General features: G+C 23.9%; 1 protein-coding gene across 1 annotated transcript; it reads left to right on the forward strand.

The window, feature by feature from the left end:
- Window positions 1-905: 905 nt before the first annotated feature.
- On the forward strand, window positions 906-24014 carry LOC112600419 (histidine decarboxylase). The gene is made up of 17 exons (XM_025347625.1): window positions 906-964; window positions 9445-9518; window positions 9869-10041; window positions 10141-10254; window positions 10346-10468; window positions 10605-10739; window positions 11044-11187; window positions 12728-12794; window positions 12889-13051; window positions 13816-13886; window positions 14321-14340; window positions 14413-14511; window positions 14604-14787; window positions 15527-15679; window positions 23217-23372; window positions 23449-23598; window positions 23800-24014. The coding sequence occupies exons 2-17, from the start codon at window positions 9491-9493 to the stop codon at window positions 23937-23939; spliced, it is 1920 nt and encodes a 639-aa protein (XP_025203410.1). The 5' UTR covers window positions 906-964; window positions 9445-9490; the 3' UTR covers window positions 23940-24014.
- Window positions 24015-24130: the final 116 nt, after the last annotated feature.

Raw genomic sequence — 24130 nt, forward strand, 5'->3', positions numbered from 1 at the left:
TTCCAATTACTATTCTAACATCTAAAATGTTTGAAGGCGAAATTATTATTATCAAATATTTAAGTATTATTGAAATTTAATATAAACGAATACGTTTTAACTTAGATAATTTTGATATGTGTTACGTTATGTAGACAGACACAATAATTATTGTCGCAGTAAGCTGTTCAGTGTTAATAGTTCTTTACCTTACGCATGTTAATTATTTTAAACAAACTTTTTAACTTAGATTATGGAAAGTGAAATGAAAACTGTATACAGCGAAAAATAACGTGATTTACTTATTATTGATGGGTTAAAATTTTGACTTAAAAAATACTTAAAAATAATGTTGTACGATAATGTTATTGTAAGAAAACGTGTGGATTTTATATTCAATCAAGCTCTGATAATGATATGTAGTTAAAAAATTAATTTAATATAATAATATTATATACATAGTTAGTCTAAACCAACTACTTATAAAAGATTAATAATAATATTATATTATAGTAATAATATTTAATTTTATTAAATTGGTATATTTTATTTACCTTTTCGAATATAGCTTAAAATATAATTCAAATATAATGCAATTATAGCAATACGTATATTATTTTAGTTATTCTAAATCATTCAATGTCCATTGTAGCTATTTAAAAGTATTTTAAGTACGTTCATACGACTTATAGCCTGACAATGGCTCGATAAAAATAAATCCTTATTATGTCCAAACCGGAGATACATCGAAAATTATTTGACTGCGGCATTTAATTACTTTAGTTATCAAGTTGAAACCCAATACCGGTAGATACACTCCTACTAACAAGCTGTACGCCAACGAGAGCGCTAAAAAAAAGGCATGCGCTAAACACCCAACGGTGAGCTTTGTTATAGCCAGTGGACAGTAGTTGTAGACATTATTCTTTTACGTTTGCTCAAGTCGTGTCGATATAAGAATACATCGTTTCGCGGCGTCTCAGAGGTAATTATTATGTATCACATTTAATTATAGTCTTAAACACATTTATTATGATTTTTCATTATTTAGATGATAATAACATTATCACCGGTAGTAGATTTTTATAATTGTATAAAATTATTTTTTTTAGTATGTAATAATGTAGCGATTTTTGACATGTTCATAAAATCGAGAATATCTATACAGTCACATCAATGGATTTTAATTACATTTCTTAATTTGATTTTAATAGTCATTAAAAAAAGTAATCTAATTAAATATGCCATTAAAAAATTATTATAATTATTATTCACGTCTAATGTAAATAAAAACATTTATTAGCTGTTTAATGACAAGTTATTATTTTCTTGTGCAAAATATGTTAAGATATAATTCATATAATATTTATATTTTTTCAAATTATGTCTCGTAAATGAAAGTTAAAAATGTAGACTTTTTCAAACAATTTAAATAATTAGAATTCAAATTATTTTTGAGATGGAAAAAAGTTAATAAAAATAAATCATATTTGATTATTAATTAAACAATATATTGTATCCGGTCTAACATTTGCAAGTTTAAAATAAACTGATATAATTTCTTATAAACAACACCGTTTTCAAATTTTTATTTTTTTTTTTTTTTTTGATAAAGTTTTTACGTCAGAATAATAAGTCTCTGTAATTAATTGATAGCTTGTGGTAGTCGATGATAAAAAATAAGACAAATAGTTTCTTATTACATCATATCTGTAGGTAAATTGTATTACCTGTATGGCTTGAATTTCGTTAACCTTTTTTTTCCATGTCTTATGTATCGGACATTGTTATTCATTAACATAGCTAGTTTATTACAATACAGCCGGTTAATACTTGAATAAACGTTCATTTTTTGAATTGTATCTATTGCCAATTTTCGAAAAAGACTTTTGTAAGCTGATTATATAAACCGAATACGAAAAAAAGCTATAATATAGGATTATATTATTAATATATTATATCGTTTCTCCAAAGATGATATTTTAAAACATTTTGTTTAATTTGTGATCTCATAGCCTAAATTATGCGAATAAAAATATCCTTGAGTGGCCATAATAAAGGGCTAAATATCACATTTCTGATTTCTCTAGATATCGCTGTGGTTAAAATGTAATTTATTTATTTTTAAGCATTGAAATTTAACTTATTAAAATAAAAAACTATATTATTTGAAATTAAATGTTAAAAATATTCGAATTAAAACCTTTCCAAGGAAATTTATAATTTATAACTGGATATACGTATTTGAATTCATTACATATTAAATCCAGAAAAACCAAAATCATATTACTTTACCTTTAAGTTTATAAATTATTTTTTTACCCACCTGTGTAAAATAAAATTATGAATAAAAATTAAAATAATTAGCAAACGTGCGGTTTAATTGTTGTATTTGAAAAGCTTTTCTGAGCGAAAAGATTTATCAAACAATTTGAATACAAGTGATTGTTTATGTTACGTTTTTCTGAATAGGTACTAAAATAAATAAAGATATTGAACATCACTTATATTATAATAATGTAGGAAATTACTTGGATAATGTAATGTACCTATGAACGAAGTGTTTATTAATTCTAAAAAACGCTAAATGTTGTATTAGTTTAATTCCTTTAGCTTCTTTCAGATTAAAATAGTCGATACTTCATTTATTTTTATCTATTATTTATGCTCTAATATTTAACTGATTTTTTTAATTTGATAATAATGTATACAATTTTTATAATGAAAATAAATTTGACTATTTTTAGGGTTTAAAAATTATAAAGACAAAAATTTTAACTGATTATCTATCAAAAAAAATCGTATATTTTCCAAGTTATTTGAAGTGTATACTTGAATTTTAATATATATATATATATATATAAACATATAAATATGGAGACAACAAATATTTTAATATGTGTGATATAATAATTATGTTCATCTACAAAATCTAGTTAGTTTTTATATATATATTTATATTTATAGAAATTTAATAAGCATATAACTGATATGTAAAACTATACATACAAAGGTACATTTATGTTATTGATTAACTGAATGACGTGAAGACAAACACTACATAGTTTACCTACTATTTTTGTTCTTTAATTTTCTCTATAAATAATAATTATGTTTATATCTATACATAGTTTGTACAAATAAAATATTGCAATTGAAAATCCTATAAATATATAAAATCTCTGTATCCCACCACCTACACGCACACGAGATATCTATGATAAAATACAAGTCTCAAATAATAACATTAATAATAACAATAATAACAATGACCGTACCGAGATATTTATATTATATTAATGTATACATAAGTATATTTATATTTTATTTTTTAAGAATTTCGTCTTATTCAAATGGGTATATTACGTATATTTACAAATGTTTACTATTGATTTTGTATATCGAATTACACGTTAAGTTTTATGGTTTCGAAGTTGTGTTATTTACATATAACTTATAAGTAAAAATTTCTCTGGTTTCGTTCAGTATGAAATGAACAGAAAACATTCATTTATGTGATTATTATAAATCTAAACATCCTAAATGATGACATTAAAATACCTACACTGCTACGAATAAAAGTGAATTAAAGATACTCCTATTTCCACATGATACTTATTTTAGTTTTTTGACTGAAATCAATGATAGCTAGCTATCAACATAAAAATTAATTTCCACGATTAAAAGTTTGAAAATCATCGAGTTATTTTTCTTATAACCATAGGTTGATTTAGTTTTCAGAAATGAAATTTCTTCATTTTTTATTTTATTTATTTATTTATTTTTTTTTTTTTTGATGTAATATATGATGTATACATTTATAATTGTTTATAGTGGAGATTAGTTTAATAATAATAAAAAAATAAATATTTTTATTTATTGTAATAATCAAACATTATATTAAATTGAAAAGTCTAAACTTTGAATCAGTAAATATCAGTAATGATATAATCACATCATCAGATTGCGTTGTAAAGTTACAATGTAAAAAAAATAACATCATTATACTTTCGTTAATATGAATTAATATGAATTATGAATTATAGTTTTTATTGATGTATTAAACAATACTTACCATTTAATACACGCATAAAATAACTTGTTTATTAATAAACATTGATGAATATATAAGACTATAATATTTTTTAAATTCGCTATAATTATAGAGATAAATAACAATGATAAATATTTTTTTAATAAATATCGGGTATTGGAAGAATATTTAAAAAATACTAAAATGCATTACCTACTTATAAAGAATTGAAAAACTCATAAAATAATATTTTGGTTTATGTATTTATGACTTAAGTAATAAAATAAAATAATTTTTATGTTTATTTGAAAACCAATATTATTAATTTGAAATATTGTACAATGTTCAATTATTACAAAAAAAAAAAAATTAATTAAATTTTTAAATAATAATTAATATTAGTTAATGCTGCATTTTAGTATTATTGTGTACTTGAATTATTCGAATATACACACTTACTAATTACTAATAATTGTATGGAATTTTATTTTATTATAAAGGCATAATGTATAACAAAATACCTTGATCGTATTTAACTTTAAATTGAAATTTGAAATCATATTTTATAAAATAATAATAAAATAAAAAAATAAAGTGCCTATCTATTGAAAAATAACAATACAAAGAATGATAGTTAATGAATAATACGTATATATATACTGTAATAATTAATACATGTGTAAATAAATATTCAGCCATCTGAATTATTTCACAGCTATTTTAAAGTATGTATATTGATAAAATAACTTATCTATGAGTATTGATAATTTATTTATATATAAATAAAAGATAAACGGACTTTAGTAGCAAAATAATTTTGATGTAAAAAGAAAAATATAATAAAATAAAGAAAAATTATTAATTAATAAATTTACTTGTTAGCTATATTATATAATATAATCATTGATTATATAATGTACATAAATATAATCGTATTGAAGCTTATTATATCTTATATCATACCGCATTGATGTTTAGCTTATGAGAAACCTTATACTACATTTTCAATTGTATTATTATAGATATTCAAATTGGAAATTTTATGAATTTTTGACTAAAACTATAATATTTGCAAATCAACGTGGTTTTAAAGAACACTCTCAAAAATTTTAGTTTATTATTATATATTACTTTATATTACATTTATTATTATTTTCAAAAATATAAGTACTATTTAATTTTTCATGTTTTGCGTCAAAACGTAATATTTCTAAAAAATAGTTAATTTTATATAAAAGTCATAAAAATAAACAATGAAAATGAATATTGTCAACAGTAGACACATTTACATTAGAAACGTAAATGTTGATCTCAAAAATGCGTATAAATAAATGTATAAATTTGTTAATAGTATGTTTTGGATTAAAAAAATACGCGTATACAGTACATTGCATCAGTAAAACAATTACCTATCTCTTTGACGCACGTAATAAAATATAGTAAAAACCTATATCGCTATATTTTAGTCATTGCCATTTACCATTACACTATCGAAATTAAGGCATCATAATCCATTATTAAAATATTATAAAGAATGATATTATCCATGTTTTGTTAGAAGATTTTTATTTTTTCATTTTTTTTATTATTAATTATTATCTTAAAAATACTCATGATATTATTCTCAATAGGTAATTGTTATAATTTAGTAGTATACTTATTACTCCACTCAAGATCATATTATACATTTATACATTTATTAATTTAGTTGAAACATTAATTTAATCTTAAGCTTTCTACTTCTATCTATGCAATTTATAATTTTTTAAATTACAAGACTACCCTTAGATAAAAACATTTAATAATCTCTTTTTGTTTAATTTTTTTTAATTGCGATAAATGCAGTATTATCCATTTCATAATGAGCAATAAGTAATAACGAGTATCTCATAAGAGTCATATAACAATATATGTCTACGGTATGTTCTAAAACTAAGAGATCAGGTTCCATATAATACATATTATAATAAAACTCTTGTTTAGTTATGTCGTAATCTTTTTCATACAATTCAATAATTTTCGAATAAAATGTTGCCATTATAATACAGAAAAACAGTTCATACATTTTTTTTTTTTTTAAAACAACAATAAATAACTATTTTAAAATCGAATAGTATAATAATAATATTTCGATATAATTAAAAAACGTTATGATAATCAAAACATATTATAGGCAATATATTTTATTAAGTACCAGGTACTTAATAAAAAATACGTTTTTATGAACAATAAAATTTGTTAATTTATATATAGATAAACGTCAATATATTCTTTGACACATTTACTTATCAGTTACTTAAAGAATAAAACTGATGAATTAATGACATCAATCTATGCATGTTGCACCTGTTCGTTTGATGGTATTTAAGATATTGGATAGGTGTAATACACGTTAACAGGAAATTAAGTTAAGCAAATCTCTATATACAGATACTTTAGACAGATGTCTGATAAATAACGATCATAAAGAGTAATTGAATGTTATTTGTTACTATATAGCTTTTCAAATGTATCTTTATTAGAATTTATCGATCAAGGTATCAGGTGAAGTCGACACTTAACAAATTACAACTACTTATCCTAAACTAATCGTATAAGTGTTTTCATCAAACATTATATTATAGTTGGTTACTTAAAACAGCCGAATTTATCACCAAGTAGATTTTGGCTGTGTTATTAAGATAGTTAAAAATACGTAATTATCAAATAAAATTGGTTAACAAGTAAAAGAAGAAGAAAAACTTTATTGCTTTACAACGATTTAATTACAGAAAATCATAAATCAATAAAGAGGGGGAACGCATATACAAGTATATTTATTATTTATTAAATTATATTTGATTGTTTAATGTTGAATAGTGAATATTTAATTATTTAAATTTATACCTTCTTTGTTAAAATATTAATACCATTAATAATCGACAATACTCAATGGTGTGGTAAAAGGATAATCATGCAAAAGCAGCCTCTGAGATTTTTATTGGAGTGGTGGGTGGATATGGGTAATAGCCGACGGATAATAATTTAGTAACATTTACGATAGGTAATTAAAAACACAAAATAAAATGTCTTTATTAATTTTTGAGTTAGCGGTGGATTATTATATTACAACCTCTGAAAAATCTCCAGTCACCACTCTACTAACTGTACTTCATACATAAATAATAGATATTACGTTTATAATTAATTATATTACGTACTTTATCTTCGACAGGGATAGGTTAAAATACTAGACACTTAAAAATAAGTATCGAATTACTAAATACTTGTCCATGTAATACCGTATTACTATAGTAACTTAAAGTATGTAGGTATATAAGGTATATAAAATTTCACCAACTAATAAATACCAAGTACTCCATACTCTGTGCTTAATATAATTATATATGTACAGATGATCGTACCAAGATAACTAATTGTTTTTAACTCGTTAAGTTAGACAAATGTAACCTAAGTTTAAAATTACTTTTCTTCCTTTTTAACTTATAAAATGTATAAGTTAAATAAAAAAGTGTAGACAAATGTGAAATGAGTACTGCTCTGCAGTGCAGCAGGTATCGAATTGGTCACTATTAATGGATTTTAATTTTAATTTAATGATAAACATTATATACCAAAAACGATTCTGAAAGAAAACGGTCTATTAGTTTATATCACAAGCAATACTTCATATTATGTTTTTTTTTTTTTTAAGTTGAAATATTTTTTTTTGAAATTATTGCATTTATTATATTATTAAAATAGTAGGAATATATTTATATCATAGATTGTTTTGATTAAATTGAATTTATGCGGTAAATGTATTTTATGTATAAAATATAATAATTAATAATGTACCAAAAAGTTTAAAGTTCCCGTGAATAAAACATTTTTGAAATATAACAAATAATAATAAATAACATTATTTTTAGTTTAAATATGTAATTTTAACCAAATTTGAACTTAAAATATTTATAAAAATAAAATTAACTTTAAATATAAATTGGATATTTTTATTTTTATTAGAAACTACTTATGAGGAACTTTGTGTTAAATTTTCAAGCATATGCTAAAGGATTGCACATTTTAAAAATAATTTTCAAATTTTCATGTCAATTTTGAATTTCAAACAGTTATAAAAAATTAATTTAATTTTTTAATAGAAATTTTTATTTTAATATAGGTTGAAAAACTTTAAAGAACTTTGCATTACATTTTCAAAGCTTAGGTAACCTAAATAACAAAATAATATTTTAAAAACGTTTGAATAATATCTTTTATAAAACGTAAAATATTTTGTACAATTTATTAATTTTTTTTTTTTTTTTGTTAAAATAAACAATCAATAAATATATTTCACTAATAAATATTATTTATGTATCAAACGTAATATATTATTTTGTTTAAATTTGAATTGACAATGTATTTTAATAGGGTAATAAACTATTATTCTGTTTTTTTTTTCTTTTTTAAATTTTGTATTTGTCATAAAAAAATCGATCGGTTTCAAAATTTTTATATCCGTACAGTTTCTGTAAGCTTGAATAGTTTTTACACTAGCTAAAATATTAAAGAAATAACTTTGATATACCGGTATATTTTGTTTGATTATTTTTTCTTAAACTTTACAACTAGTACATATTGTATTATTACGAAATAAACGTTACATTATTTTTTTGATATATATCAGTAATATACTAATATATATGTCATTTTTATAATATATAGTATTATATTATAGCTTAAGCAAAAAATAATTTCGCATAAAAACAAGACTATTTTATGGCTGATTAAGTATTTTATTTTACATTTAATATTATAAATATAGGTACCTGATTTTTTATTTATCAGGTTTTCATTAAAATGTTTTTTAAATTACATCTTTATTTTATTATTGTAGATAAAGCACTCGTTAGAATTCCATAGTTTTTGGCTGTAACTAGATTTTTTCAATAATTTTAAGCAAATTCGCTTTTTTTGCAAGTAATAATGTTTTCAATTTTCTTTATTGAACCTTATCATAACGTATTTAACATTTTTAACACTGACACACAGAGCGCGATTATACGAGCTGCTGAAATATATTATTGTACTATATTATACAATATAGTTATTTATAGAGTTATCAAGTTTTGACTAACTGATAATCACTATAATAGTTAGGTTTTCCAAATCACGGTGATAAACTACATATTTTTATTACTAATTTTGGATAAAAATTTTTTAAGGTATCGAATTCTTATCTAAGTAATTGTCGAGTTAAAAAGATTATTTAAATATTAAAAATTATTATTATTTGAAGGGGAAATGTATTCAAAATACCAAGAATTTCAAAACTTACTTATCTAGGAGGCAAGATTTAGCAACAATCATTTCAGTTTCTAATGATTTTTATTAACTTTAAAAACTTTAAAAATTATAATTAATAATATGTGCTTTGTTGATTTTTCTAGTACAATTTATTTTGATAAGCCTAATTTGAAACCCTTATCTACACTAATGGATTTCGATGAATATAGAACAAGAGGTAAATAAAACGTGTTTAATAATAATAATTTATTTTAAGGTAAATTCTATAAATTTTTATTTCACACAGCTACAGTAGGTATATATTTATTTTTATTTTTTGCTTTAATTGAACTAGTAGATAAAGTAAATTTCTAAGATTTCTTCAACAGTTTATTTTATTTTAGGTGTGTGTTTCAATTATAAAATATGTATATAAATGTTTACACAACCAAATATTTATATAACTATTATGGACGTAACTGTTATTTAACTGTTGAAGAAATCTCGACTTATCTTATTGCTAAAAATCAATCAGCTGTTATTATTTAAATAAATTAAATTATACTTATCAACATCAAATATTTTTAGGAAAGATAATGATAGACTATATAGCTGATTATTTAGAAAATATACGGGAAAGGCGTGTTTACCCGAACGTACTTCCAGGATATCTAAGGAACTTAACACCCGACTGTGCTCCCGTTGAACCAGAATCATGGGACCATATTATGGAGGACGTCGAGAACATCATTATGCCTGGGGTAAGCGTGTAAGAATATACAATATTAGACTGTGCAAAAGGACAATGACATCCATCGTTTATCGATTTCTACTCAACGTGTATGATGTATATTATATAGATCACGCACTGGCAATCGCCTCAGATGCATGCGTATTTTCCCGCATTGAATTCGTTCCCTTCGCTGTTGGGTGACATGCTAGCGGACGCGATCAACTGTCTAGGATTCACATGGGTAAAGTCACTACATTCGATGATTATAATAATGATTACGGTGATGATAAATATGTGTAATAATAATTGTTTCCACGCATTTCACTTTGCAGGCTAGCAGCCCCGCTTGCACAGAGTTGGAAATCTTAGTGATGAACTGGTTGGGAAAGATGATCGGACTTCCAGAGGCATTTTTACACACGCACAACGAGAGTAAAGGAGGAGGCGTCATCCAGGTAGGTATTTTTGTACAATGTAGGTATATAAAATGTGTACATATTATAGTTGGTGGATACCTACAGTTGCCACATAATATATTTGACTTATTATACCTGTTTGACCTTATACGTTATTTTTTTTTTTTTTTTTTAGACTACATCGAGTGAAGCGACATTTGTTTGCTTATTAGCTGCTAGAACTCAGGCTATCCGTCGGATACAGGAGATAAATCCAGAACTAGAAGATGTAGAAATAAACAGCAGACTAGTGGCTTACTGCTCGGATCAGGTACTTACCTAAACCACCTGTTATGACTATATTATTATTACCTAATTAGTTTTACAATTAAATATGAAGCGTGTTTGAAAAATATTTTAATAACCTTTACACTACAGTTCTCGGTGAATAATTAACTAAATTTGACTGAAGCATTTTTAAAATACAATGAAAATCAAATTTTAATTTTTCTAAGTCATTTAAATAGATAAATGTATAATATTTAATCTAAAACAGCGACAAAACATACTATGTAGTAACAATAATTATTTTAGAATATCCACATATTTGACTAATTAAGTTTATTTATTTAAAGGCTCATTCATCAGTCGAAAAAGCTGGTCTCATTGGACTCGTTAAAATGCGATTTATTGAAAGTGACGATTCCTTATCTCTTAGAGGAGCTCAAGTGATGGAAGCTATCGCCACTGATAAAAAACAAAACTTGATACCATTTTTTGTGAGTATAAATGTTGAGTAATAACTGATGTGCTCAAATAAGTTACGAATGAAATAGGTACGTCAAATGATACTATTGAATGTTGTTATGATTTTATGGATTAAACAGTTTGAAATTAAGGATGAACAAAGTTGTTGGAGAGACTATGAAATTAAAAGAATATTTATCGTAAATGTTTAAATATTAATGCCACAAATATTTTGTATTGTATATTTATATTATAATTATTGAATATAAATACTATATATACTTAATGCTCAATTTTAAAATGTTGGGTGCATAAAGTGTCCACATTATAGTAATAATTAATAATTTCTGTCACTCAAAATAAAAAATAACAATTATTTGACGTATACTGTATAAATTTGACTTATATTTTTTTTTTAAATGGTTACATCTTTTTTAGTTGCGTTTTTAGACAATAATAATATTAATAATAATAATATTTAATAACAACTGTCTGATTAGCAAATTAATATCAAATAATAATAATAGCGGTCTCAAACGGCTCTAAAATAAAATAATAGTAATAAAATTAATTTTAAAAGCTGCAATCTTACATAAGCTTATGTGACCGCACAAGATAAAAAAAAAACACGTTCAATTACAATGTTAGCTCCAAGACACGAGGTGTCAGAATTATTCCTACCAATGGCAAAGTGTTAACCCTAAACTTAGTTATACAAATATAAGAAAAGTTACAAACTAAAGTTACTCAACAATAATTAACAGATAATAAAATAAGAATATCAGCTTAAATCACAGCATACAGAAAATTCACACACTAGAAAAACTTTGTTTTTACTCGAAGGCTGCAACGAGCAACTAAACAAAATATAAGAACCGACCAAAAAGGCGACTCGTCTCTTAGAAAAATGAAAAAAATACTAAAAAAACATAAATTTTTACTTTTTCACAATAATATAACGGTCTACGAAGAAAGTGCACTATACTTTACAAAGCCTTATCGCAACGACTGCCGGCTATTAGCGCTTAATACTAGATAGTTAACATACAATGGCGTCAAGATTTAAAAAAATAAAAAATAAACACAACAAATATATATTAAACAGTAATCGTATTTACTTATAATTAAAAATTTTCTCATTACCTATTGATTATACTTTTATGTCTTTATATAAAATATATTATGGCGTATAATAACTGTTTAAAAATATCTATGGACTTTCACCACACCATTTCATCAATATTGTCTTTAAAAAAATTGTCAAACTTGAAACAATTAATAACAATACATGGTACTAATGATTTTGTACTTATGTCAGATTTGAACCATTCAAAATCTATGACTAAATTAAACTTGTCGCTGTGTCGCTTTTAATATTCGACGTTTACACTTTAAATCTAATAATTATTATACTATATAGCTATATTTACTATTATAAATTGTATAACAGTATAATAATCAACGTTTGTATTACATAGGCTGGTGTGAGGTGTGTTAGATTTACATGAAATTTACTGGCAATCAATATCACATAATAATATAAACTTTCTATTGGTGGTGTGTTCTTTACAGCTATGTGCGACGTTGGGCACAACTGGCGCTTGTGCGTTCGACAAACTCGAAGAACTCGGACCGATATGTAAGTATAATGGAACAACGACTTTTATTTATTTGCTTTTTTTATTTTTTTATGATTATGATTCACTGGTAATTCGATGTACGTATGGTTTTAGGCCACGCGGAAGACATGTGGTTTCATGTCGACGCGGCGTACGCGGGTACTGCGTTTATATGTCCGGAATTTCGTCATTGGCTCTCGGGTGTCGCATTCGCGGATTCGATTGCGTTCAATCCAAGCAAATGGATGATGGTCCATTTCGATTGCACGGCCATGTGGTAAATGCTCTTACGGTGCCGCATTTTAGATGTGTCCGATGACAGCAGTCAGAACCAGAAACTTATACGTATACTTGCGTAGTTGCGTATTTAGACAGTAGACACTTTAGATTATGGGAATGACTATTGACTAACGATTACCATTATTGTGTTTAAAATGAAACTTGTTTATTAGGAGCCTTTAAAATTTGCTCAATGTTATAAAAATGATACGTATAAATATGAATTAGCTAATACAATAATATATACTTATGCACAAGTCAAAAATCGTATTCATTTTCATAAATATCTACAATCTAGTTTATACCTATCGTTTTATTCATTATTATTATCGTTAAATTAGATTAAAATATTAAATAATGTTAATTATACACATATGTATACACTATACATAGGTACCTATATAGTTAATAAGCCAATAATTCTAGCCCAGATACTTAAGCATTCTTGCCCCAATAAATCTCTAATTTGCAACATGTAATCTAATAATGTCTAAACAAAAAAACAAGTAAATGTGAGTACTTATAATTGAAATATAAAATATCATGATTGGATATTTATTTTGTAAAGCTTATAATACATTAGAAAGGTAAAACGTAAACAATATAATATATTATAGCATTACTATATTTTTCACTTTAAACTTATATAAAATATTTGTACCTACATATTTAATAATGCATATTACATGACCAACAAATGAAGAAAATACCCCTGTTCCACCACATAGACTACATAATTGATTCTGTTGTTATTGCTACTAGGGTCAAAAACAGTGAATGCCTTCATCGGACTTTCAACGTCGATCCGTTATACTTACAACATGAAAATTCAGGTGTGTATAATATAAACAATTTATATTTTTCAAATTAGAGCATATTATATATATGTATTTTGTGGTGAGTAGGTACTTAGTTTTTTTTTGTCATAGGGAAATATTTAAAAAGGCCAATAAAATAAAAATGTTGCTATTGAATTATAATTTACGAAAAAAATAATAAAAATAGTTTAGTATTGACATTATTTTTTTATTTTTTTTATTATGGATCAGTGTCCGAATAAAATACCTAACACCATTATATGTTTATTTATTTTTATTTTTAAAATGCTAGTGTTTAATTGAAGAAAAAATATCATTATGACTTGTATAAACTAAGGGGTTATGAGTATATATTTTATATTCAATAAATATCTATATTCTATATAATGCAATCTTCCAATTTAAAAAAAAAAAAAGTAAAATCTTAAATAATAATAATTATGTTTTAGGTCTTGCTATCGACTATATGGTAAGTATATTTCAATTTGAAAGTTATTATTTAGTAAATACACATTCAACAAAATAACATTTTTATTTGAAGCACTGGCAAATCCCATTGAGTAAACGATTTAGAGCATTGAAACTGTGGTTTGTGATTCGATGTTTTGGAATAAAAGGTCTTCAAAAACATATAAGAGGAGTAAGTACCACGCAAAACATAAACAAAAATGTTAATTATATGGCAATTGAATAAACATTTGTCTATATATAATATATAATTTGTGTTTATAGGGTGTACAGTTGGCCAGCAAATTTGAACTTCTTGTGTTAAATGATAAAAGATTTGAAATACCTGCAGCTAGACATTTAGGTTTAGTTGTTTTTCGTCTGCGTGGAGAAAATCATTTAACTGAAAGACTGTTAAAGCGCTTAAATTCTAAAGGAAGAATTCATTGTGTCCCTGCATCACTTAAAGGTAATACAAAATTGCAGTAAAATTTAAATATTTTTAAAGTTCATCTAAATTACAATTAATTATTTAAAATTATTTTTAAATTTTAAATAAAATAAAAAAAAATTTCACCTATTACTACGATTATCTATTATTTAATAAAATTAGAAAACCACACCTATAACTAAATGTAATAAAACTATTTTCTGAAATTATTATATTTGAATGTACCTAGATACCTGCTTGTTAAGTAATAACTGTAATATTAATGATGTAACAATTCTAAAAACATAAAACAAAATCACTCGGTCAAAAAGCTTGAAAATGTAATACTATATAGGTTTTTCATAAATAATTCATGATGAAAACAAAAAAAATCTAAAAAATTATTGGCACAATTTCACTATAAACATTTTAAGTTCAAATTTCATCAAATTTATATATTTTAAAAAATAACAATGATGTCATTTATTTTTTATTTATTGTTCTAAATAATTATTTGTTGAAACTTTTCGTACTTATATTATATTTTTATTTTTATTATACACATTACATACATTACATAATGACGTTTATAAAATATTTAGATTACCTAATTTTAAACTATTACTTATATTTTGCCCATAAACTTTTCCCAAATATATGAGAGTTTAAAGTTTTTTCATTTTTTTATTAATGTCTATTTATAAAAAAAAAATGTTCACAGTAACTGTACTACGTAATTATTAATATAGAATCAATATTCAATAAATTTTCTTTTTAGGCAAATACGTTATACGTTTTACTGTAACGTCGCAATATACTACTGTTTCGGACATCACAAGAGATTGGGCTGAAATTAAAGCAACGGCTACTGAAATCATCAACGACGATAAAACTGATTCAACTTACAATAAATCAAAAGTTTCATTAGCTGGTAAATCTAGGATTTAATTTAATACATAATAATATTATAAAGTAGCGGGCGAAGACTGGCTGGAATGTAATCGTCCAATCACATGCACATTTATATATTCTACGATATTATTTTTTAGTTCATCGGTTGGAACCTGAATCTGAGAATTTTATCTGAAATTTAATTATCATGTTTAATCTTATCCAGCAAATAAAACATAAAAAATAGCAAGGCCCTTTTTTATACAAAATAAATAAAACATAAATATTATTTTTAAATTAATTTAAATAAATAAATGAAAATATTCCATTTTGGTGAATATAACTCAGGGGTCTCCAATTTTTTTTTATGGAGGTCCAAATCTGAGAATTTTGAAGGTCAATTTTTTTTTAAAAGGTATAGAAAGGTAATGAAATTGAGAATAAAAAAAATATTGAATTTAGAAAAGTGAATATTTTTTTCGATTAACGATTGCCGCCTTCAACATGTTAACACAGATAAGGCAATCGACGGGTAATCGACAACGATTAATGAAAAACCATTTTTTTTATTTTAAGGTTTTATTATTTTTCTTTAACTAGGAAATACTATTGATAAATAAATAATATTTTCAAAACATCAGTTAACTTGGCGGGCTGGTTTGAAAAGCTAGACGGGTTGGAACCGGCCCGCGGGCCATAGATTGGAGATCCCTGGTATAAGTCATTTAAATCAACAGCATATATAATAATAATAATAATAGATATATCGTAATCGTAGAACTACATAATATCACTACTATACTTAATATATTAACTTTTAGAAATTTTATTAGCACAATCGCGTCAAACTTAGTTAACTTATTATTTTTTACATTTAAGTATATAAATTTGTTATGATGTTTATTAAATGCTTTAGATATTAATTTTTTTCCACACTTTTATATTCGTAATAACAATTATTCACTCCTACTAAAAGTACATATTTGTTGTTAATCATAGCAAGTTATTACGTGTTATAGCACGATAATAATTTGAATACATTTTTAATCAACTTTACTTAACTTTGACTATTTCCTTTTAATACTTTCTCCTCACTTTTTCTCAGTTGTGAATTATTTAAAATAACAAAATTTTTAAAACTCAACTGGTTTGAATGTATGACGGATAAAGTACTTACTTTTGGGGGAAAGTTAATAAAAAAAGTATTCTCGATTGCCATGAAGCAGTAGTTGTTTATGTACACTTGTAGCGGAAGTTATACGCTATTTTAAGTCATCATTTACTTTATACGCATACAACTACGCAAATCTTTCGTACATATTCTTCAAAATTAACTGTAATATATAATGAAATAATAGCATATAATTTGTACAAATAAACCGCTTATAAATTTAACTTTTTATATTATTTTGGGAGATGGAATTCTGTATAGACATATAAAATAAATCTATTTATATATACAACACTACCTCTTGAAATGTGTATCTTAATCTACTAATTATACTGAGTGATTTTTTTATCGATCAACATGCATTATTTCAAAAATTTTTTACGTTTTAAAAATTTTTTTTTTTACATAACATTCAGTCGAAATAAAACAATTTTTTTTAACAAAATTATATTTTTTAATATTTTATATCTTTATCATTTTTAAGTTTTTTATTATTTTTAATATCAACATTTATTTTTAATTTCATATTCTTAAGTAGAATATTTGAATACATAAAATTCTAAATTCAGACTAAAGGTTTATAAATTATAAGTAAGGTTCGGGTTTTTATACAAAAATTATTGTTAAGTATGCACATATTTATGCACTCAAAAATTCAAAAATATATTAAAAAAATCTTCATTGTATATAAAAAAAAACTAAAATCTTGATAAATTTACAAAATATATCATGTGAAAAAATACAGTTAAAATACCAGTATACTTTTGCTTACATAACTATTATACCTATCGTTTAATTAAATAAATGCAAAATAATAACGAAAATTGTAATATTAATTTTGGAATAAGTACCATCATGAAGTTACAAAATGTGATTTTATATTTTTGAATTTTAAATTTTTGCAATTGTAGTATATGTATTGATATTTTGATAAACTTCTTTCTAATCGTAAAACACATTAGGTACATATTTAAAAAAGTAATTTCTTCAGATGACAACTCTTCAACATCTTCATTATTATTGTTTATATTTTCTTCGCTTAATGTTCCATAATTTTTTTAAATTTGAGAATACTTGGGATTCTTTGATAATACTTGCATGAGTTAAAATTAAAAAAATTGTATACGATTCCTTCTTTACTGAACTTAATTTTAACATTTTGAACCAATGAGATTTTTTATTTATTTTATTAATGTGATTTTTTTATTTATAAGATTGTTTCTGTGATACATTAAAAATTGAATAATTGAATTGCAAGATAATTTTTCATTGAATTGTCTTTAAATAAATTTTGAACTTTTTAAAAAGAAATTGTATTATTTTCATTAAATGTATTAATAACTTTTTTGATTTTATTAAAGTTCTTACCATAATAGAACGTTGCATTAAGCTACATTCTCTAATGAGTAATAATGAACTGTGACGATAAACTTAAATTTAGAAATATTGCTTTAAAAATATTTAACTTAAAAAAATAAACATTTTATGGATCAAAGCAAAAAATCAAAAAAAAAAAAAAATTCAACAACTATTAATAAAAATACAATTTTTATGTAATCATAAAGAAATATATACAATTCATAGTCATTTTTACTCAAATATGCAAAAATATGCAAAAAAAAAAAAATTAACCATAAAATCTACACATTGAAAAACGTCAACATTTTGAATAAAAATAATTTTTGGAATATTGCATAAAAATCTGTTCTCTAGGTATATTTAAAGTTTCAGTGAACGGAATGGAGAAGCCCTCCAAAATTTTGGTCTACTTCTCCGCTTACCTAAACCTTTTTATTACAATTGGAAATTATGTAAAAAAAATATTTTCAAAAACATTAATAGATTTTTAAATATTAGGAATTATGTGATAAACGACAACAAAATATCTACAGTCAACATATCTACGCCAAAATATTTCCGTCAATTTATCTCTAGTGAAAAATATCTTCGATAAAATCGTCTTCATAAAAATATCTATGGTATTATAAGTAATTTTTCCAATTCCCTCGAACGATATTAGACGACTGATAATGATTGTACTTTGTACTTCCACCTAACATCGTCTGCTTATAACCAATACAGATAATTTAGTTTGATTATTACGAATAGATTAGACAAGAGAGCCAAGACTGTGTGACTCAGTATTACAGTGACAATTATAACGGTTTATGTTAAGTAAGTGTGTTAACGTATTACTTTAAAATGCCTTTAAAATTTGTTAAAAGCCAAAAAGGTAAATAACATTTAATTAACAATAGGTATATGCATTTATATTATAAAAAGGGTAGTAATAAATTTATCTGGCGTTGTGTCGATTATCAAAAATATAAATATAGTTCATGCTTAACATCAACAATAGATCAAACCGGAATAAATGATGCGTTTTTTTAACAATATTTGTATTTAAAATAATTTTAAAGGTACAATTATTAAAGGGTCAGTTCATTCATTTATAGATATTTTGTATTGTAGATATTTTGACGTAGATATTTTTAATGGAAATATTTTGATGCGCGGGTCACTTCGTATGGTATTGAAGATTCAATTTTATAATACTTTTTCATCAAGATCGAAAACGTCCTGATATCATAGTAAATTATAAAATATTATACAACATTTTTTTTTTTTTTTTTTATTAAATAATTTATACAGAACCTCGATATTAAGATTGTATTTATACGTTTTCATAAAATCTGTATTCCATGAAATAAAAGAATATATTTTTTTTTAAATTACAAATTTTAAATGAAAATATATACACAGAGTTAAGTTAAATTAATAAATATATTAAATAGAGTATATATTATTTCTATATATAGTATATGATTTGGTCTTGATATAAAAGTGTGCACAGATTAATATTTATTAGTATATTATAATATATGTTTGAGAATATATCTCATAAGTCATAGTTAAAGACGGTGAAAAGATTTTAATGGTATACCTACCTAAATCGGACATGGTATCCTGGAATTAAAAATACAATATTTAACTGGTGGCTACGTATGTTGTTCGTCATCTACTAGAACATTGACGTATTATTTTCTGATCAATGCTGTACGCATGAACTATAGGTTTGTTACGCGCATTATAACCATATTTTGTACAATGTATTCAATATATGTATAACTTTTAGATAACTTTGAGCCCCAATCAAAAGCCTATGTCGAGCTAAAGTTACGTCGTAGTGAATTTTGTTCCAACATATAATATTGCATAGAGTTGTTGTATACACTTTTATACAATAATATGATACCACTTTGATCGTAATAACGAATCAAAAACTAAGTCTGGTAAAAATTATACTTCGTTTTTTAATTGATGAAATGTCCACGCACGTGTAGATACGTCAATACATGTTTTACATGTTATACCGGCGCGAGTAGGTACACGAATTCCAACATTATTAGAAATGATTACACACACTATAAATCTAATTAGTTGTAATATCATATTATTATGTATTTTAGATTCTTTACCTACGTATGTCATTGTAGTAGAATTTATAATTTAGATCGTGTTTTTTTTTTTTTTGCCATACTGTTGTTTAACTCTTGTAGGTATATTGCATTAAAATATAAGTAATAATCAGAGATTAGAGGGATTGGATATTTTTTCTGTGATATAGAAAAACAATGGTAATGGCACAGAACCTCTTGTAAATTACTTAAAATAGGTATTGTTTATTTTATAAAAACATTAATTGTAAAGCATAATATGTTGGAGTTCACAAAATGTTTTATTTAATATTAAGGTCATCCAATTTGTTAATTTAAAAATTACGACGGTCGTCATAGCCACAAACTTTCAAAAAAAGGTCGTCGTTCAAGTCCGCATAGTTTTCCTAAAATAACACACGCATTTATGAAAAATAAAATTATCATTAATAATCGTGCACAAATTATCATTTATTCAATCAAAATTACAAAATCACAAGTAATGAAATCAATAAGAATATACTAAACACTAGGATGCACATTTATTTTAATCTAAGTATTATCAAACAGGTGAATTGTTTTTACAAAGATTTTTTTGATAACAATTAATGTTTAATTTTTAACTGTCAATCAAATGTGTATGATTTTGAATTATCGACCTTCCAAATTTCTTTGAATTATAAGTCAACGGTTTTACACAACGTCCAAAAATTCAAATCTACGTATATGTTACTATGCTGCACTCTTTTACTTTATCTTCTTTTTTATCACTTTTACTGAAAAAAATAAACTTGTATGTGAAAAATTATATCGTAGTTAAAAGTGTAGAAAGTTTTCAATTGTAAAAGCTAAATGTTTCTTATAATATTTTATTACAAAATTAAAAAATAAATATATGTTAGTATAAAATCACATTAACTTTTTATAAGTATTTAAAAATAAATCTCAACGAAATTGTGAATTAATATGACTGATAGATTAGAACCTTTAACTGATGACTTAGAAGTTGAAAATAATGGATTTGAATTTAAAATAAAATGTATTAAGGTATTTTATTATAAAAAAATGATTCCAAAAATAATGTATTATAATATACATTTAAATAATTATTTTAATATTTTTCGCTTTTTATTACTAATTACTTTTTAAATAAATAACAACGAAAATGATTTTTTAATTTATTTCATAATTGTTGGTTATGTTGGTATATACTATAAACTTAAATTTTTATAGCATATTTTCTTATTTTCGAGCATTTCAATGATAAACTATTTATATATTTCATAATTTCTTAGTACATTTAATTCACCACTGTTAAAAATATAGATATATTTTTAAAGTTTTTATTTTGATATGTTTATGGTTTTTTTTTTTTTTTTTGGGGGGGGGGGGGGGGGTAGGGAGTAAATCAATAACTTATAACATATGTATTATATATAATTATGAAATTACATATGTTATCTATTGCAAGTAGTATAATACCTGAGAATCTAAGTAGAAAGTAAATGGGTAATTTATAATAGGGTAATCATTGATCATTGTATTTCACTTACCAACAAATCACATATTTTGCTGATTTAAATTATTTGATTAATAAATAGATACGTTATCATTAATTAATTTTCGTAACTTTTTTGGATTTGTATGGTTCAATACTCCAATGAATATAACTATTTCCATGATTTAGTAGTCATTCAATTATCATCAAAACGAAAATCGGATTTCGTATAACTATACCATGGCAAATTTTTTAAACGATTCAAAATAGATAAAATTATAATCCAGCTAACTTATATCGTATATAATATAATAAATATATATATATTATATTTAATTTGTAAACAAATATGAAGAACTTGATTTAATAATTTGTTAATTATTTTTTTATTTTTTTTTGCAAAAGTTGTACAACGTCCTAGTCATTAAGATATTCTAATTATTCTAATACGCATGATTAACTGATTATGTGTGATGAAAACTAGTTTAAAAAGCCATCAAACTTGCACTTGTTGTCTCTGCTGTCTTACAGTTTTAAATTTGCGTTCATTAGTTCAAATTGTATGTTATTTTATTTAATATTAGAGTAAATTGACCTATATCATCAAACTTATAAAATTTAAGACCATTATTTGTGTTCACTAATTGGTTTTATAAAATATTTTAAATTTCTAGGCAAGTTATGAGAAAAAATTTAAAAAATTTAAAAAATCTGTTAAAATTTAAAAATGTTTAAAACATTTTTAAAAATTAAAATTTCGTAAAATCTAATCAGTAGACTCAGTTAAGTTCTAAATTTTAAGTTTGATAATATAGGTAAATTTACTTAAATATTTAAGTTAAAAACTCATTATTTAAACTATTGAACGAAGTTTTTAGTATGTTGTATAGAGATAATACATACGAGTATGAAGAAGTCCTCTTAAAATTATTAATATTGTTCAAAATACAGGATGGATTAACTTGTGTCAAGAGATGATTAGCTAAAACAATTTCAATTTTGAATTACATTTAGTTTGATGTTTATAAATAGATAATTCGTTTAATAAAATAAACAATACATTTAATAAAAAGAGCTAAAAAATAAACATTTTTCTAATAATTGAACGAACTTATTTCATTGAGTTACAAATCAAATGTTTTTCGACATTTTACTATGCATAATAATTTTTCTCAATACCTTCATAAAATATTGATAAAAAATAAAATGTTTTAAATAATACTCGGCAGTTTCTTGCACTTTTCTGTCAGTCCACGTCTGCTTATAGTTTTTAGTCGACAACAATATCCAAAGTACAATATTTTAAATAGTCTCAACTCTTATATCAATTTAAACTCGTTTTCGTAATACTTGTATTACATTTCATAAAACATAATGCTTTTTCACAAACCTTTTTTAGTAATATGTTTGAGTTCACGTGTAAAAATAAAACTATTGTTTCTGTTTTTTTTCAACTTGTTTTTAATTGCAGAGACACGTAATTGGAATAATAACTTCGGTGCCAGTCTACTATTAGCAAATTCACCTATGTCACCAAAAGTAGTAAACGGAAGCTTTGCCGCGCTGTTTGATAATGGAGACGATTGGTCACGAAAAATACTGAGAAGTGAAATGAAAGACAGCTCTTGTAAATATTTAATTGAACCTTTGTCATAGTTAATTAAAACAATACTTAATATTATTTTCAATTCGTATTTTTTAAGCGATGAGAAGAAGAATTCGTGGTATTTTGATGTCAGGAAAACAGTTTTCTTTGGATTCACGTATGGATCTAGTTCAAGGAATGGTTCCAACTGCACCAAAAAAAGCAATCATGTCGGGGCCCATAAAAAATTTATTGGAAGAAACGTCAGGTGAACATTAAATTAAATGATACCAATATTATTTATATATTACAAATATAATCGAATCGTTTAAGATTAAAAACATCGTTTAACATTGAAAATTTAAGAGACAAATTTATTACTTAATAACGTTCTGTTGTACAATTCAGATAAAAAAAAAAAAAAAAACGCATTACATTAAATTTTGTATTAAATATTCACGATTTATAGAAAATAAGAACACAGAGAGTGATGAAAAAGAGAAGAATGGAGAACCGAAAAATCCTAAATCTCGTATTTTTCGTCTTCCGCAACATGAAACCAATCTAACTCCTTTGATAGAAGGCAATAACGCAGATCTTGTAGATTAGTAATCACAATATTATGATAAATTAATCCTTTATGTATTTTTAGCTGTTTGTATTATTTTTCAATAAATATCTATCAAAAGCACTTAAATATTTTTAAAAATAATAATAATAATAATCAATACATTTTAGAATAATAGAATTGTTTTTTACAGTATTATACTTCTTATTTCATTTTTAAACTATAATATTTA

This window comes from Melanaphis sacchari, unplaced genomic scaffold, assembly GCF_002803265.2.
Source record: "Melanaphis sacchari strain LSU unplaced genomic scaffold, SCAv2.0 Contig64_pilon_pilon, whole genome shotgun sequence".
NCBI classification, from domain to species: Eukaryota; Metazoa; Arthropoda; class Insecta; order Hemiptera; family Aphididae; genus Melanaphis; species Melanaphis sacchari.

Excerpts from the sequence above, each read along its gene's own strand:
- LOC112600419 (XM_025347625.1), top strand. The coding sequence starts at position 9,491 with ATGGATTTCGATGAATATAGAACAAGAG. Across the intron at positions 11,188-12,727 it reads AAAACTTGATACCATTTTTT|CTATGTGCGACGTTGGGCAC; the intron begins GTGAGTATAAAT and ends TGTTCTTTACAG. Across the intron at positions 14,788-15,526 it reads TGTCCCTGCATCACTTAAAG|GCAAATACGTTATACGTTTT; the intron begins GTAATACAAAAT and ends TTTTCTTTTTAG.